Source organism: Andrena cerasifolii, chromosome 15 (assembly GCF_050908995.1).
Source record: "Andrena cerasifolii isolate SP2316 chromosome 15, iyAndCera1_principal, whole genome shotgun sequence".
Classification (NCBI taxonomy): Eukaryota; Metazoa; Arthropoda; class Insecta; order Hymenoptera; family Andrenidae; genus Andrena; species Andrena cerasifolii.
Genome location: NC_135132.1, coordinates 9,109,968 through 9,128,024, shown reverse-complemented (window position 1 = coordinate 9,128,024; position 18,057 = coordinate 9,109,968). Strand labels below are relative to the sequence as shown.

The following is an 18,057-nucleotide window of genomic DNA, read 5'->3' as shown; positions in this document are numbered from 1 at the left end:
CCTTCAACCAATGGTGATTCAAGGTTCACTCCTATACAGGCTGTTTCAACATATTCACAACATTAATCTCAAATATTTAAATTAAAAGCTTGAATAAGAACACATGTATCTGTAAGATATGGAGATAAAGAAATAGTTTCTGCTTAAATCTGTGAATTTGCGACGTCGAATGGGACACCCTGTACACAACGGTCTCACAATAATCCCCCATGATCAGCTTCGCGTGTGGGGCGTAAAAAGCCATCGGAATGCTCCGAGGAAATTAGTTTTCTCCGTGTGTCGAACGTTGCTCGCTAGGTAGGTGTAATTTATCTGGCAAGGGTTAGCGAGGGACACGCAGGATAATTCAGGATCTACGCGTCACGGGAGAAAGTAATTTCACGCCCACGCCAAGCTGCTCGCCCGGAGTCGAGTCGCGCGTTTCCTTTCGATTACCACGAGCGTTTCTCGGCTCTGTACCTCGATTTAGTAGTGACTCCTCGAACACTGGATCAACTGGACAATTCCAGGCGATGAAAGACGGGAAGATTTCTTAGCAAACTCGAAAAAAATCAATGGGAAAACTTGTGGAGTTAAGGCTGAAATTTTTGTGGATAATTTTGAATCTTTTAGACAATTTTTGCAAGGGTGGGCCACAATTTGCGGTGAAGATAGACAGGGGGTGATTCTACGTCTCAAAAGGAGTCGAAATTGAGGAACAATTTTTTTCACTTGGGCCTTAATTTTTTAGAAAAGTAAATTTTCGATTTTTTTTTTATATTTACGTATACGAGTGAAAATTTGCAAAGTGCGATAGTAAATATGGTTCAACTGTGGATGAAATGGATCCTCGTCCAAAACTGGTTCAAAATTGTCGAGTAGGATTTTTTCGATAAAGTTACTGTTTTCGAGATAATCGACTTCAACGATGGAAAATCTTTAAAATCGATTTCCTCCGATACGAAGCCCTTTTCGAAAAAAGGTACTCCACGATATCGTCCAATTTTTGCACAAAGATGCAGTTCCCAAAAAAAAACAATACAATCTCAATTTTCCAATTCATTTTCTTTCCCAAAAAAACCTCGCACCGAAAAACTTTATTCCACAATTTTTACTCAATTTGAGCCATAGAATGACACGGTGCCCAACTCTGTGAAGGAAATGATACAGTTAATCCAATATTCGCGTCGTTACATAGTTATTTTCGAGCGAGTCAGTTTGAAAAAGTTGCAAGCATGCTCCATCCTCATTCCCATGCTCCACAGCCAGGCGGGTCCTCACGATCGAGGACCTAACGGCAGCCCTTCCACCTGGAGCTGGCCTAATGTTAAGTTAGTTTCGTACTCATGTTTCGACAATTCTCCTCGTCCATGCCGCCGTTACAATCCAACACCCCGTCGCAGCGTCTGAACAGAGGCACGCAAAACCCTGGTGTGCATTCGAACTGGTCTTCCCTGCAGGCTGCAAGAATCGTACAATCGATCTGATAGCGGCGTCGCATCAAACGCGCCGACGACACGGTATGTCGATGGCTCTCTTTTTTTTTTTAAACATCCTCCCACATCGATCCTGGGGATTCCCAAGTGGACACGTTCAAAGCCCGACGAGAGAGACACAGAGACGAAGGCACACAGACAGGCAGACACGATTAACGCTGGACATTGACACGAACACTGATGGTCGATAAGGGATGTGGAATTTTCCGCCATGCACAGAGGCAGGTGCGTGAAACGCCCATAGGCGGTCTGGGTGCGTGGTTAGTGAATGGGGCTACAGGCTGCTCCGCACGGAGGGTGTTAGACTTTCACATTTCAACATCGAATGGGTTTAATATTACGCTTTTGGCGTTACATATGATCAGGCAAACATCTGTAGCCTCCCAGATATCGCGAACTTGTGAACATCCCAACGACCAGTAAACCCAGTGCGCTGAACGCCCATGGGCGTTCGAAGACCATAGCGCACATATGGGGCTACAGGCTTCTCCGCACGGAGGGTGTTAGACTTCCACATTTCAACACCGAATGGACTTAATATTACGCTTTTGGCGCTACATATGATCAGGCAAACATCTGTAGCCTCCCAGATATCGCGAACATGTGAACATCCCAACGACCAGTAAACCCAGTGCGCTGAACGCCCATGGGCGTTCGAAGACCATAGCGCACATATGGGGCTACAGGCTGCTCCGCACGGAGGGTGACACGATTTCAAATCTGGACACCGGGAACCTCCGCAATGGAACCAACGAAATAACCCTGGAAACTTCACTCCCTACAAACTGGCAATCCAAGCTGCGACCACCACACTATTCCACCCCCGCCAAGAAGGCGATTCCTTCCAAACGGGAAACGTATCTCCAGGAAGCGTTCCGCAGATTTACGAGGCGCACGCTTGACTTCCGGTATCGACGATGCTGCCCCGGATATCGGAAGACTGGGGGAGGGAGGGGGTGGGGTGGGGTGGGGAGGGTTGCTCGAAAAGACGCCACGAAGAAGGAAAAGCGTTCCCGGAGAAATTAATCAACCGGCAGGACGGTGGAGCGGCGCGTGAACCATCGAACTCGGGGTGGCGGCGGCCATTAATTAACACGCACTCGAGGAAATTTCGCGGAAGGGATTATAAATGGGAGGGGAGGGCACGGGGGCTCTAATTTACGAGGGCAATTAGCTAACGATCGAGGATGGACGGCGCCACGGATCGAGCTCACTCGAAAGAATGAACCTTCTGTGCAGGGGCGCGCGTGGAATTTCTATGAGTTCCTTTGCACCCCCTCCCTTCCGCCACTTCAAGAACCCCTAGAGGCGATTAAAAATGAAACAGTCGGTGGATTCGAGAAGTGATCCGCACCGTAACCGTAAGTGTATTAACTTTTTGGCACGCGCGCCGCGTGTCTGAGAGCAAGCCAAGGCTCGGGGTGGGGAGATGGGTTGTTAATTATTTTCCGCGGCCGTTCTTCGGCACGTTTCAGGCGCATTTTTCGACGGGAAATGACGCGGAGAACGAGGACGCCGGGCGGTAATTAAAAACAGGGAGGAGTGGCTACTTTGCAGACGCAACGCGCGAAGGGGGCAGTTTCTCATTCAAATTATCCCGCCGCGGAGCTGTCGCCTCATCGGCGAGAAGGAGAGACTTCTTTCCGCCGAGAAACCGAAGGGCTTCGGTGAATTGGAGTTGCCAGTCGACCAAATTCTATTGCTTATGTAATTGCTTCTTATTTTTTTTAACTTTTTGGTTTTGATTTTCTGAGGAGATATGTTCTTCGAGATACTCTACTCTTTTGGGGGTGAAACAGTCCATTTCCTCGGCGAGGTTAGAGTTTTCAATCGCTATTTAAAAAAAGAACGTTGATCCAATTATCTAAAAATTCTAAGATTCTCAAGCAGTTTTTTTTTTTTTTTTTTTTTGAAAATTGCTAATTGTCAGGACTGCTATTTCTGAGACTTGAACGTCCCTTGAAGGGAGCAGGGAGGTGTCCAAATTTCTTAAACCTTAAAAGAAAACTCCGCCCACTCGGGCCCCCATTTTTGGTTCAGCCTGTACACCGCCGCGGAGGCATTAAAAATCAAATTTCCGCGATCGTTCCGGGGACAATGGCTGAGAAAACGGTTCGCTGGCCTGCTGATCAGCCCGATTAATTTAGATTCAGCCTCGTAAACGCGTTTCCTCCGATCGCGTGCCGCCATTTTTTCCTCGCGTGCCCGCCCGCCCGATGAGGAAGGGGGGGAGAGGGTGGATCGCGTAAACGTGGCCGTTTAATGGAAAAACGCGGGGACACGCTTCTGTAATTACCGTAGATACGTAACGCGAATTCTCGCGTGTCGACAATGCGGTTTCACCATGGAGAAAAACAAGGCGAGGGGAGGGGGGGGGAGGGAGAGAAAGGCGACAGAGAGAAAATAGGAATCGAGTCAGCCTTTTTAAAACCAAAGGAGGGGTTGGTCTTTGTTCCCGCTAATTGCTCGCCGTAAGTCTACGCGAACCGGAGGTATTTCTCCTTGTGACTGTTGGTCGTTACTTCCCGGACACCCGGTGTGCAGAGACTTGAAGCTTTTGTGAAGCTATCGCGGGGAGAATAGTAATTCGCGATTATTAAAGGTTTCGAGCCGTCGAGGGGGTGTGAAATTATTGTCCAATGATCGCGGGATGGTGCGGTTTGTGGTGCTAACACATTTTGCGCGCTTGTTAATTGCTCATGGCTGTTAACTGCAGCTGTATTTGCTAAATACTGTTTAGAATTGCTGCGAGGGTTTTCGAAACGCTCGAGTAACTTTTATATCTGAAAGTTCAATGCTTTCGAAGAAATTCGAGTGTGACGAGTTTGGCTTCGAGCTACCCTCCCGCTATAATCAAATAGTCTTTTTTTTTAATTTAAAAAAAAAATTTTAAAAAAATTATTCCACGTGCGAGCCCCCGACTTTGACCTCGATTTTCTCCAAAACGAAGCCGTCCACGGAAAAAGCTTATTCCACCTTTTTGATGCGTTTTTGAACGTAGAATCGATTGGTGTGTTCACTTTTCAAAATCGAAAAAAATTGAGGCCTGTATGGCCAAGAGTCTCGAGACCTCGGGGTGCTAACTGCACATGGAAGGACTATCGAAAGGGAAATCGATCTTTCAAGGTAATATGAACGTCGACCGTGGCAATACCGGCATTTCTGCAATGCGCGAGAGCATTACGCATTGTTCGGCCGAGCATTGTCGTCGGCCTACTTCTTTTTCACGCGTTTACCTTGATCTTATCGGCGTGATAACTTGCACGCCGAGTTCTCGCGATCTAATCGCCGACCGAGGTTAAAGAATTCCTACAGAATAATTGAACTGTCTTCGGGTACCACCCCCCAGGTAAGGACGACGAGGATCTATGGATCGATCGTTACTGTACGAGGCAGTTGCCAAAATTGCGAAGTTCAAATTGCGAATTTATTTTGTTCCTAAAATATATTCCGCGTTTAAAATGCAGCAACTTTTGTTGCAAGTGTTTCTGAATTCGACGGAGCGTTTGGGATTAATTTGGGGGAGATCGAAGGGGCGTTTCACCCCCTCCAGTCGACCATTCGAGAAAAGGTAAATTTAAATGCGGGGTTTAACTGCGACGGCTGAATTTTTTTTTAAATTCAGCGGTTCGAAGGGTTTGAAATTCATTGGAATTTAATAGAAGATTTTCAGATTTGTGCTCTGAGAATGGACGATCGCGGTGCTCGGGGCTCGGGAACAGGTGGTCGCTGGGATTCCAGAGTGAAGGCGAGGCGAGCCTTGAACCTGCGAGATGATGTCAGAGAATCGTAGAATCTCCTTTGAATTCCGTTGAAAGGCTCGTCACGCCTCGTTGGGAGCACGTTTGCCAATTTCGAGATCGCGACTGCTCGATTTATATTCGCCGATCGAGCGAAAAGCCACGCGCCGGCCAAATCGCGTTAAAATAACGTAACTGGATTTCGACCTGGACGGTTGTGTGATTGGAATCGAATTAATTTCGATTTCGTCGCTTTTTATCGTGTCCCCCACAGAGGTGGGAAACGTGAGCGGGGATTGGATAGGACTGTGGACATTTAGACTTTGTAGTCGTTAGTATTATATTGAAAATTCGTGGATAGGGGTGTGAAAAAGAGACGAAGGTGTAAGGGGTGTATAAGACACCAAATAATTTGAATTTATGCTGTGTAGCTCTTGCATCACCTAATCCCCAACTCCCAATACTCAAAACCCTGCCACTCCGTCCATTAATATTTTTCAAAATTCTGAAAAAATAATTGATTAGCTTGGCTAAATGAAAACCGACCATGCAAGGCCTTGCCATAGATAATACAGTAGAAAATTTCAAATTCAAGCTCCAAAATTAATTCCATCCCTTCGAATCTCAAACCAGCATCCATTTTGCTCTATTAATATTTCTCAAAATTTCCCAAAGAAATTCTAGCTTAAAGGGTTAAAGACTAGGACCGTGAAAAGAGGGGACTTTTTATGATTTTTTTTAGCCATAACTAATTTTGTTAAACAAAAATCGTAATTTGCAATTGATAGCTAATAATTTAAAGAATATTTAAAAAAGAAAGATAATTCATTTTGATAATTCACGGCTCAAAATCAACCCCATCCCTTCAAATCCCTAATCACTGCCACCTTTCCCAATACCCAATGCCCTCCCCTCCCTCCCTTGAAATTTCTCAAAATTTCCCAAAGAAATTCTAGCTTAAGGGGTTAAAGACTAGGACCGTGAAAAGAGGGGACTTTTTACGATTTTTTTTAGCCATAACTAATTTTGTTAAACAAAAATCGTAACGTGCAATTGGTAGCTAATAATTTAAAGAATATTTAAAAAAGAAAGATAATTCATTTTGATAATTCACGGCTCAAAATCAACCCCATCCCTTCAAATCCCTAATCACTGCCACCTTTCCCAATACCCAATGCCCTCCCTTGAAATTTCTCAAAATTTCCCAAAGAAATTCTAACTTAAGGGGTTAAAGACTAGGACCGTGAAAAGAGGGGACTCTTTATGATTTTTTTTAGCCATAACTAATTTTGTTAAACAAAAATCGTAATTTGCAATTGATAGCTAATAATTTAAAGAATATTTAAAAAAAAAAGATAATTCATTTTGATAATTCACGGCTCAAAATCAACCCCATCCCTTCAAATCCCTAATCACTGCCACCTTTCCCAATACCCAATGCCCTCCTCTCCCTCCCTTGAAATTTCTCAAAATTTCCCAAAGAAATTCTAGCTTAAGGGGTTAAAGACTAGGACCGTGAAAAGAGGGGACTTTTTACGATTTTTTTTAGCCATAACTAATTTTGTTAAACAAAAATCGTAATGTGCAATTGATAGCTAATAATTTAAAGAATGTTTAAAAAGAAAGATAATTCATTTTGATAATTCACGGCTCAAAATCAACCCCATCCCTTCAAATCCCTAATCACTGCCACCTTTCCCAATACCCTCCCCTCCCTCCCTTGAAATTTCTCAAAATTTTCCAAAGAAATTCTAGCTTAATTAAAACAATCCAGACCATGTATGCTCTTATCACGCTAACTACCCCAAAAGTATCCAAAAATTCATTCTCCCCCCACCATAATATGTACCTCCTCGACCCACCCCATCCCCCATCGAAAACACGAAAAAAAAAGTTTACTCGACCCATCGACCAGCATCCTGACACGCGTGTCCACGCCATTTCACCAGCCGCAGAAGCCACCCCCTTTGCTACCGCACGCCGCCATGCATCAGGATTGGATTAAACCGGTGAAAACGCCGGAAATTCCTGTGGCAGAGGCCTCGAAAGGGCCGACGGACGACTGCGGCCAGAGAGAGGGGCAAGAGAGAGAGCAGACTCGCTGGAGATTAATGTCGGATTAAAATTGCAGCTGGTTATTAGGGCGGCTTAATAAACGCGAGAGTAAATCTCGTTCGGCAACCTGGTGGAGGGGTAGGAGACGAAGAAGGGCTGCAGGGAGGCAAGGGGCACGCCTTTAAATTCGGCGTGGGAGCGTTGCCCCCTTCCCCGCCGATATTAATGCCGCTAATGAAGTTCGTTGACGAATTAAAAAAAAAAGAGAGGACGAAAAAATAGTGGGGAAGATGGAGAGGAAAAGGGGGACGAGAAAATTGCTTCCCCATTGCACCCTGTGCTTGGAAAAATTGCCCTCGCATGCTCCGCTGGCCTTCGATCCTCGTATTAATTCGAAATGAGGGGGATGCTTAATCCGCCGGGCGTGTTAGTTTTTGAGGGATGACGTCGGGTGGAAAATATTGATTTCATAGAAGCAGTAATTCAGTAAACGTTGTTAGGATTCCACGAGTCTTGGCAATTGTTGCTTGCGGAGTGTAGAAAGTTCGGTAAAATCTAGGGAGTACGAACTGAAACAGGGCCCGTGCGTAGAACGCCTAAGGGCGTGCTGTGTATATGGCTAACACACGTAATGACATAACCTCCGCACACGGCGTACGTTCGAAGTCAAACATATCACCCGCCCCAGCGATACACTGTTCAGCATCCAAGCCCCAAAGAATAAACACAAAAATAAACATGCCTCTCGTAAAATCAACAGACGCGGTCGCGTCTGGAAGCTAATTCCCCCTTTCCCTCTACCCATAGGCACACTGAACGACCATGTCTCTATACACGAAAGATAGCGAAATTGACAGGTCGTCCGAGCTATTTTAGCCTTATTATCTTATTTTATGACATAATCCCGGTGTTTTTACATGATTAAGCGAATAATTTTTTTTTTCGAACCTATATGTCGTTTTACTTAATGTATCAAGCTATTTGTCTAAAAGATATAAGAGTTATTCTGAATTAATAGTTATAAAAATGATACTTTTAGGATTACGAGGTATGACGTCTCGTTTTCCTTCTCCACTTGACGCCAGTAGGAGTCGCCTCGAAAGCATAATTTATAAATGTCACTTGGCTGTCATTCGATCATAAAAACCTGCTAGTTGTTAACATTTTGGAAACGTCACGATGGTAAAGAAGATATTTAATCAAGGTTAAAGGTAGGATTATTTAGAAAATATTTAACATGAAAAAAGTGATGAAATCCCCCCCTCCCATAAACATGATTCAATCTTTGCTAATTCCAATTGTACCTTTAACCCTTTAATTCACGAAAAAAGTTCTCACGCAAAGATTGTGAAATCATCTTTGCTAATTCCAATTGTACCTTTAATTCACGAAAACCATTAAAAACATTCTCAGGCAAAGATTGTGAAATCAACTTTGCTAATTCCAATTGTATTCTCGTTCTCCGTTCGAGCACTGATTCCTCCGTCACTTTTTATACTCGACATTCCTTTATTGGCCACAAATCAATTCAGCGCTCAGATTTTCAGCTTCGGTTTTAAGGAATTAGCGGGCGAGGCCTGTAGTTGACACAAAAACTTTTATAAGAGAGACATCTTCTGTTAAAAATGTCGTATGAAAATCATTTTACGATGGAAAATAATAAAAACTTGGTAGAGACTAATTTAAACGAATGAAAGTCGGTAATAGATTAATAAGTTGTATAAGAAAAAACTATGAAGTCGACTTAAAACAAAATGTTTCATGTCACTAGTGCAGGCTGGCGAATGTGCTATTAATCTATTACCAACTTTGATTCGTTTAAATTAGTCTCTACCAAGTTTTTATTATTTTCCATCGTAAAACGATTTTCATACGACATTTTTAAGAGAAGATGTCCCTCTTATAAAAGTTTTTGTGTCAACTACAGGCCTCGCCCGCTAATTCCTTAAAACCGAAGCTGAAAATCTGAGCACTGAATTGATTTGTGGCCAATAAAGGAACGTCGAGTATAAAAAGTGACGGAGGAATCATTGTTCGAACGGAGAACGAGAATACAGTTGGAATTAGCAAAGTTGATTTCACAATCTTTGCCCGAGAATGTTTTTAACGTTTTTCGTGAATTAAAGGTACAATTGGAATTAGCAAAGATGATTTCACAATCTTTGCGTGAGAACTTTTCATGAATTAAAGGGAATTAGCTTCTTTCATACATGAATCATGTTTATGGGGGTGGGGGGTCGACCATGCACGAATAAATAAATAGTAAAACAGTAAATTCGATGCAATAATCACAAATTAAGCAGGATTATTTACAAAAGCGAACGAAAACCGATCTTTCCCGCGAAATTTCATCGCTACAGCGGCGCAGCTGCTGCCGCATTTTCGCGGGAAAACAAATAATAAAAAGAAACCTGTCAGAACACGAACGCACACAGTAAACGCGTAGTAGTACGAATGAATTACGAATTATTGGAAATGCAACAATGACAATAGAATGTTCTGTATTTTTTGTTTGAATCGGACTCACGGCAGTTGAGCTCGTCGGTACCATCGTGGCAGTCCTGGGCGCCGTTGCAGTGGCCTCCGCTGTCGATGCACTGTCCATTTCTGCATTTGAACTGCGTCGATGTGCAGGCTGCGCAAAAATGAAAGAGGACGGTTAGTTTACAGCGGAGATATACGACGCACGGCTTATGATCGTAGATATGAATTACCGAGGGTCAACGGACTTCGCGTGGTCGAAGGAAAGAATCAGGATAACACTCGACATAACCTCACTTCGCGCGCGAACTTCGTAGCGATCACAACAGGTTCAATGTCACCGGGAGACTGAGTAATGGCGGCTGCTTCACCCCTCCACCAAGGATCAATCGCAAAATCGATAACTGCGATTAATATCGAGCGAGCGATAGTCGCGGATATCTCGCGCGAATTTTAAATGGAAGAAATGCTTTAAAGGGTAATTTGAAGGATTCTCGAATTGAGACGATGTAAATAATTATGCGAATCGTTTTAAAAGTGTAATTTAAGATTTAATTAAGTAGTTGACGAATAACTTCTCGGATTATGAAACGGGGAGATCTAATTGTGAATATGAAAATGGTGGAGTTTGAAATTGAAAACAGTTTAACGATTTCTAACTGATTCAAATATATCAATAGTCGTATCGAAATCATATTTCAGGGAGTATAGTTAGAATTGATTAATTATGAAATTGGATTACTAACGAGATCATCATTTACTCCATTATTTGAAGTATTTCCGTTTCATAAGTCACAGTGCTATTTGCGGTTCTCATTTAGCCCCCTAAATTCGGGATAAAATTATTACTAAATTTATTTCTATATTTGTAACGCAGCCGAGATCCATTCGCTGTTTGTAACAGACCGAGGAAGAATATAAAAAGCTGCATCGGTGCAAAACGATCTTCATTTTTCCCTCGCTTATTTTTATAGTATATTTGGGACTCCACTCTTCTACATGGTACGCTCAATATTATTTAACACAAGATCCTCGGCCCTCCGGGACCGGTGGAAAAGGAACAACGCGATCCATTAAAACTCGAATTTCTCCCATTTCGCGCACCCGACTCGAGCGAGATCCAATAATGCCGCCACTTGCGGCGTTTGATATAAATTCGTAGGATCTCTGGGAGGCTCGATTTCAAAGGCGAGATTCGCAGTGGCGTCGATTTTCTATGTCTTTCGCATTCAATCTGCTGCATCCCCTCCGCGGAGGTCTACGATTTCTAGGATCTCCCTTGGTTTAATAAAATTCGAGCAAGGTCCACCGGTGTCTTGGTAAAAAGGAATTAAAATGGTACTCGATCGGAAATGCAGGCTACCAGCAACTTCGAGGCGAGTTATCTCGAAAACGAAGCCTCGCAGGAGAAACCCTTACACCACGTTTCTTATTCGTTTTTGAACGCCGAACCTCCCTGTCGCACCCGCCCCCTCCCCCGGCCGCGGGGTTGCGAATAAAAACAGGGTGAACTGGGCAGAGCGCAGCGCGTGAAATCTACGCATTCCGATCGAGAAGAATTCTTTCCGCTCAATTAAATAAGCTGCTCCTTCGGCGGGACGCGTGCAGCGGGCTCGCTAACGATTGCCGGCACTCGAGAGCCGTGAAAACTTCTCTGGCCCTGTGTATCGCGTTTCAGATAAACAGTGGCCAGTGGGACGGTCCTGTTTCAGCGGGTGGCGCAGCCCGTTCCCACTTGGACCACGGTTTGCTATTGTTTCAGCAATCGGATCACCACTGGCCCGTCTCGTTTTCACAATTATGTCACGTCCATTCGAGACCCGGAATAACCGCGCTTTGGATAACGTTACAGTGTGAAGTGTAGGAGTCACGTTTCGAAGCGAATGCCTCAGCTGGCTCGTTTTCCCTCGATCAGAGGCGATCGGGTAATCGCCCGGGAAGACGGCTACCGAGGGCCACCACCGTTCGCTGTGCTCCTGAGGGGAGCTGGGGCTGGGTGCTGGAAAGTGAGGGGAAGTTCTTTCCCTACGGGGATGAAAAATCTGGAAAGCTCTCCGTGGGCTGTTGCACGCGATAATGCCCTCGTTACCGCGGTCGAAAAACTGGGGACGAAGCGGGGAAGCCTTTTCTTCGGGCACACCATTGTGGAATGTTCCGTGCGGGGAACGCACATGGGCGTTCGACTTGTATGCTCGGCATATGGGATCGAAGAATACCCGCACGGGGATCGTGTAACGCGGAGGGTGATTAACCCTGTGGCGCATAGGTTTTGAATTCAGTTGGAAAAATTAGACTAGTCTGGTTTGGGGATGAAAGGACCGAATTCGATGTCTGTTTTCAATTTGGAGCAAGTACCAAAAATGTAATGGTTTTTTTTATGTAAAATAAATACTTTATTTTTAGTGAAGAACTATGAAAAAATGCTCGAAAAAATACGAATTTATGATGTAACAGAGAATTATTCGCTATTTTGCATTGTGAAATTTAACAGAGCACAGAAGAAGCGGGAGAAGCGCTTGGCCCCGGTGGCCGCCTGGCGGACGCGTCGCGTACTACCCATCACGACCCGGCCGAGCCATGACTTCTTTAAGTACATACCATTTTTTATACAGATAAATTATATTTTACGGCATAAATCTTGCTGTTCAAGTATACCGTAGTTAAAATTTTTTTTGATTTGTTCAGGACTTTTTCAGATTTTTGTCAGCATACAAACAAATGCTGTAGCTTTATTATAATAGTACGATATGATATATGTATGTGTATAGGTAGCAAATTTCATGAACAAAGAGCTAAAAGGGTGCAGAAGTAAAATTTCCAACGCATCAATTATTACGTGTAAATTATTTTTTGTTTTCAAATCTTTAATCCATTCGATCACTACGCAAACTACTTACCAATAATTTACTTTTAGCTGCACGCTGTCGGGAAGTATTTCATTTGATTTCTTTAGTTTCCCAAATAATTCTCGCAGCGTGCTTAGTTAAAAAAATGCACTTCAAAGTAGATTTCTGTCAAATCGAAACGTCTGGAAAAAAAATTATAGGGACCCATCTCCTGGGCTAAACAGGCGCCCGCCTTTAGGTATGCACGAAAGGGTTAAATTGACGGTGTATCTGACGCGGAATGAATCGAATATGTGTAATGGGTGGTCAGAACAGGGTTACTGGGGAGTTACACTGCAGGACGTTTCAAGGCCAGAAAATTGCATACTCTCGAGCAAGCAACAGCTAAAGTTCCAGCGTTGAAAGTGGTTGCAAGCCACCAACCACTATACCTCGCCCTGGGGAGCAGCAGTTTTCACAAGTTCCCGGGGCTTTAAATAGTTATGATCGAGAGTGGAAGACACAGCGAGGGGATAAGAGAATCATGGCTGTAAAAAGGCGCTTTCCAGGCGCGAGACGTGGAAAATGTGGGGGAGGGAGAGGGTAGGAAAACTTTTCCATACGCCCGCGTACCTCGTTCCCCCCGATATTTCACTTTCCAGCCATCTTGCTGGACAATAAAAATGTTAATGCCGTGCCTCGACGCGATTAGATTAGCTAGGATTCTGGGCTGCTTTCGTACAGCTCTTGGATCCCATATTTCCTAATGCAGAATTATTGCAGGGGGTGGTTCTTAAAAATTCATGGTATTTACTAAAGTCCCTGCGGCCCAATTTGGAATTTAGAACACTTTTAAAGGAAATCTATGGTGAGGATTCTCGATTAGTGCTGCTATTAATATCAGGCCACTTCGTAAGCAGTAAATATAATAATGATTTTAGTAAAACGAAGGCTGTGGAGTCTCGGTGAATCGGTGGGGACATTTTGATAGCATTACGCAAAGAGCAGAAGACTATCTTGGAGGGGTTCGAGTATGCTTTGTCACTAGACGCTGATATTCAATTACCACTGGACACCAGATCATCGTCCATCCCCGTCAAAGCCAACGGCATCCTCGGCCACCCTCGTCGGGGTGGCTGAAGAGAGCCCCCACCTCCCAATCTCGTGTTGCTCTAATAGTGATACCAGGGAATCCTTAAGTGTCTCTTGAAGATTCGGGGACACCCAGTGGGGAGTCTGTAGCTTCAGTTGGCTGCTAAGCCTGCAGTTGGTGTTCTTCAAATCTGCAGAGACGTTGCGTTGAAGGGTTAGGTCCTCTTGACCGGATCAAGAAGCACCACTTCTTTCAGAATTTATTCTGAAGTAACAGTTTCTTAGAAGAAGTGTCTGAACGACGCGAAAAGAATTTTGTTATTCAATTTTTTTTCTCAAAATAAAAATAGGCATGTTCTTGAAGTGAGCGAAATTGGGAGAAACTCTGGCCGAGGAGTTAATTTGAAGTGTAATATTTTTTTTTCGAGGTGGGAGGATGAAGTCACAGAGTGGAATGGAAGGTTGAAGTGTTTTAGGGCACTGTCGCATTGTAACGCATCTGAAGCGTTCAAGTTTGTCAGCCTTTAAGTCAAGGAGTCACTGCTCTTGTCTGGCTGAAGAGCCAGGAGTCAAATGTCAGAACTGCGCCACCTCTGATCGAAGATACGACGAGAATACTTTGGCATAGGTGTCTGATTTCTCAGCACTTGCCTGTGGAGCACCTCGAATCTCGCGTCACCTTTTCTGACCCACCCTCGTTTAAAAGCGTGGTTAATATTCGTCTATCTTTCTTCGAACGTGTTCCTGTATTTTCGACTGAATTTCTAGGAGATTTGCAAGACACAGGAATCGAAGGATCGCGTGCATCGTCCCAGGGGGTAGACGGAGCAGGGGGACTAAACTTCCCCCGCTGGCAGTCCATTAGAAGAGCACGGACGATTTAGCAGAGGGGCTGCTGCTGGGTGCTTTTAGGTCCAGCAATTTGATGCTACCGGTTGCCTGTCATGCTAATATCCTCAGCTTTATATCGAGTCGAGTTTTTCCCTTCCCCTTCCGCCCTCTGATGTATGTTTTCGCGCGTAAGCGGCCTGGAGACGCATCGTTGAACATCCTGAAGATGTTGAGGCACTTCATTTCCCTGAGAAAAGGCTTCCTTCTTCTACCCCACCCGTTTTGTCGCTTTTTAGGGGGAAACTTTTTCATCCGAACTTTCCCCATTTTTTCGTACATGTTCCCAGATATTTGTAATAATTTTACACGTGGCCGGATATCTTCTAATCGAAACAGAATGACAAATTCCCTTTATTGAAGATAATTGAACAGCGTTTTCCTTTGAAGTGTTTTTATTCCTGCGTTTCCTCGACTCAAATTCGTGTAAATTTGTAAATTCTGTGTTGTCAGGATATGAAGCTAAAGCTGACAAATTTGAATCGAGGAAACGCAGGAATTAAAAACACCTCCTACTCGAGACTTTTTTTTAGAGATCCAGTGGTCACCCATCTCCCAGAGTACGCGGCGCATCACGTTGAACGTCCAAGACCTCACGAAACTAGACACCACTCACTGCGCCAACTTGCCCTACATCCATCTACACCTAATATAAAGATACACATTTACCAATCAGCACAAGTACACCCTCGAACCAAACTGAACAAATTAATTACTGCCCCAGTCTCATTTCCAATCCCGTATCAACTTCCACCTTCCCTCCGAGCCTCCCAAAACGACCAATTTAAACCGTCGAAACCAAAACAGGAAAAAGGGAGCGTGCAAGTGCTCCCCCATCGACCAGAAACGGGCGAGCGACGTTTTGCGCGTCTGAGAAAAGTTTCCGCGGGGGTTGCACGGGGGTGAGCCGCGTTTCCAAGCAGCACTCGCGTGATTTAAGAGATAACGAGTTCCAGCTTGCCCGTCCTAATGAGACACGGAAGCAAAAAAGGCCCGTGATTTCCCTTCGAGGATCGTAGCCTCCGTTACACCTTTTTACCGCCCCTGAAAATCGCTTCCGGTTAACGTTACGTCGCCGCAGCGAACTCAAAAATTCCTGAGTCTCCTGGCTCGAAGGGCGGTGAAGCGGGAGCCCGTGAAATAAGGGTCCCACGTGGGCGAGCCAGGTTTAGTTATCACACTCGCACATGTGCACCGCGGACAGAGACGTCGGTGATAATCGTTTCGAAAGCATTACCGTCGATTTTACAAGCGAATTTGCATGAAAAATCCCGCCTCGATAAGCGGTGGATGGTAACGAGCCCGTGCCAGCGATTCCGTGATATACGGCGGGTATAAAATATATTCCCGTCATACGTCGCGGCGAGCGCGGTCCCCCGCCAGGGATTCGACATATTTTAGCCGCTGATTTGCAATTTAAACGTTATAATTAATGGCGCGCCGCGAGAAAAATCGCCCTGCACGAGCAAAGTGGCGGGAAATGACGGTGATAATTGTCCGCATTCAACTGTGGAGGGGGATTTCGAGTGGATCCTTGAGGACTTTTTGTGGATGTTCCTTTGGACGAAGGGGCTGTTGTCGCTGGGATGTGTACCGTGGAGGGTTAACGGAGCTGGAGGTAGTTTCGATGGGTTATACAGGGTGGCCAACTAAAACAGTTCAACTGAATTTTTCTTTCAGTTTTATCACATTTTCTATGTGATTTGAATTGCAGGGCAGGGAATGCCATTTTTCATGGTATTTAAATTAAATATAAAATAACTTTTCTGTCATAAATTTGAAAGAGAAATTGTTGGAGCAGCCTGTGCGGATAACGCCACGTAGGCGTTCAGGGTGTACCGCGAACAAATGGGAGTAGAGGACTTCCGCACAGCATCTACGGTGAAGCGGTTCAATGTCTCCAGTCGAAGGGTTAAGATTAGAAGGACGTACTCCTAAATTTAATTTCTGTTCCACCCAGTATAACAGTGGGAAATACACGTGTTTCTACCTCGTTACATCAATTATAATAATTCATTTTAAACGATTGCCAGAGATCGGTACGGCTGAAATAGTCGAGCAGCCCAATCAGTAAAACGCTCGGGAAAGATGAATCCCGAATTCAATTAAATCCCCTCCCTCCTCCCCCTATCCATTAACGTCACGGTCATCCATCGAGCACCGCGACTTTCCGCGGCTGTAATATTCGTGTAACCGCGTTAATTATCGATCGGTAATCGAGGATTCCCTTCGAGTAAATAAACGAGCGAGTGGCAGACCAAGTCGACGGTGGAAATTGGGGCAGGCGACGCGGAGAATAAATTTTCGATCGTCTGTAATGAAATAGACGCGTGAGTTGTAAAAATCGGCGTGACGAGATCGATAAATAAATCTTCGATCCGCGGCTGGCACAATGAACCCCGCGCACCGAGTTCCACAATCGATAACTCGTTTTGCACAATTAATTTCCCACCCTCGCCCGCCGCCGGCTCTTCATGGAATGACAAATACTTTTCACAGTAGAATCGCCGCCGCTTTGAACGAAAATCGCGGGCTCGCGGCGGTGTCAGTGGTTCCCAACTAAAATTCAGCATCGATAATTAATTTGCGCAGGTGGGGAGGATTTTTAAAATCCCCCAAATGCGCAAGGATTCTTTTTGCAAAGTTGCCTTAATTTTCCAGCGGCTCTTTTGAGAAGTGGCAATTTTAGATGCGAGCGTCGATTTCACTTCGATATATTTCGAGAACCGTGGGGGCTGGAGGAAAAGTTTTCCAAAGAAAATTGTGTATTTTAGGAAGTTCTTCGAAGCAGTATAGTGGCACTTTAATTTTTTTTTAACAAGACGCTTTAGAACAGTGTTTATAGCCACACGATTAGTCAGCCTTCGATAAAACACCCCCCTTCACTGTTCCCTCACTTGTTTGCCCTCAGCACGGTACAATAAGGAGTTCCCAGGAGAAATTTAATTACCCTTCGAATTGTTGGTATAAAATAAACCGGCGAGGAATTTTCGGGGGCGGCCTCGCGCCTCTGACATGAATTTCCATAGAGAGAAATCTGTTGCTCGCTCCGGTGCGCTTAAAATTAATCCCGCGCTATTTATACACAGGAAAAATATCGCGAGTTCCCGTGGACGGTATATTTTTCACGGTAGATCGCCTTCGGAGGGATATTTTCGACGCACACGCCCCGTGCATTACACTTCTGGAGCGTGAAACGCCGCTCAAAATCAGCCGAGCAATCTACGCCAGCCCCGTGTGCGTAAACGCCGCGATTAAACCCGCTTATCGCGATGCAGGCCCGCCGCAAGTCCTATTTCCAACGGTGGATCGTGGCTGTCTTGCGAAACGGATAAGTCCTGGGTCCAGGAGAGTCGAGAAAACAGCGGAATATTAAAAAGTCTGACTCCGATCGATTCCCAAGCCACCTTAAAGCACTCTGTCTCAAGTCCGGGGACATTTCTGGGGGTGAGTTCGGAAGGGGTCAGTGCCGATATTTGGCCATTTTGTTTCGAAGTAGCC

At 44.8% G+C, this 18,057-nt stretch overlaps 1 protein-coding gene across 5 annotated transcripts in view; it reads right to left on the bottom strand.

Moving 5' to 3' along the window:
- The window catches only part of Trol (terribly reduced optic lobes), a 148,688-nt gene that overhangs the window by 44,853 nt on the left and 85,778 nt on the right, over nucleotides 1–18,057 (bottom strand). For 3 of the 5 annotated variants that reach the window (XM_076827887.1, XM_076827886.1, XM_076827888.1), the window contains 2 exons: nucleotides 9,798–9,905; nucleotides 1,324–1,440 (listed from right to left, as the gene is read on the bottom strand). In XM_076827887.1, coding sequence (XP_076684002.1) covers nucleotides 1,324–1,440; nucleotides 9,798–9,905 — 225 coding nt within the window. Of the gene's footprint in view, nucleotides 1–1,323; nucleotides 1,441–9,797; nucleotides 9,906–9,984; nucleotides 10,017–18,057 lie in introns of those variants that run through there. The other 2 variants (XM_076827890.1, XM_076827889.1) reach the window with 2 other exon arrangements.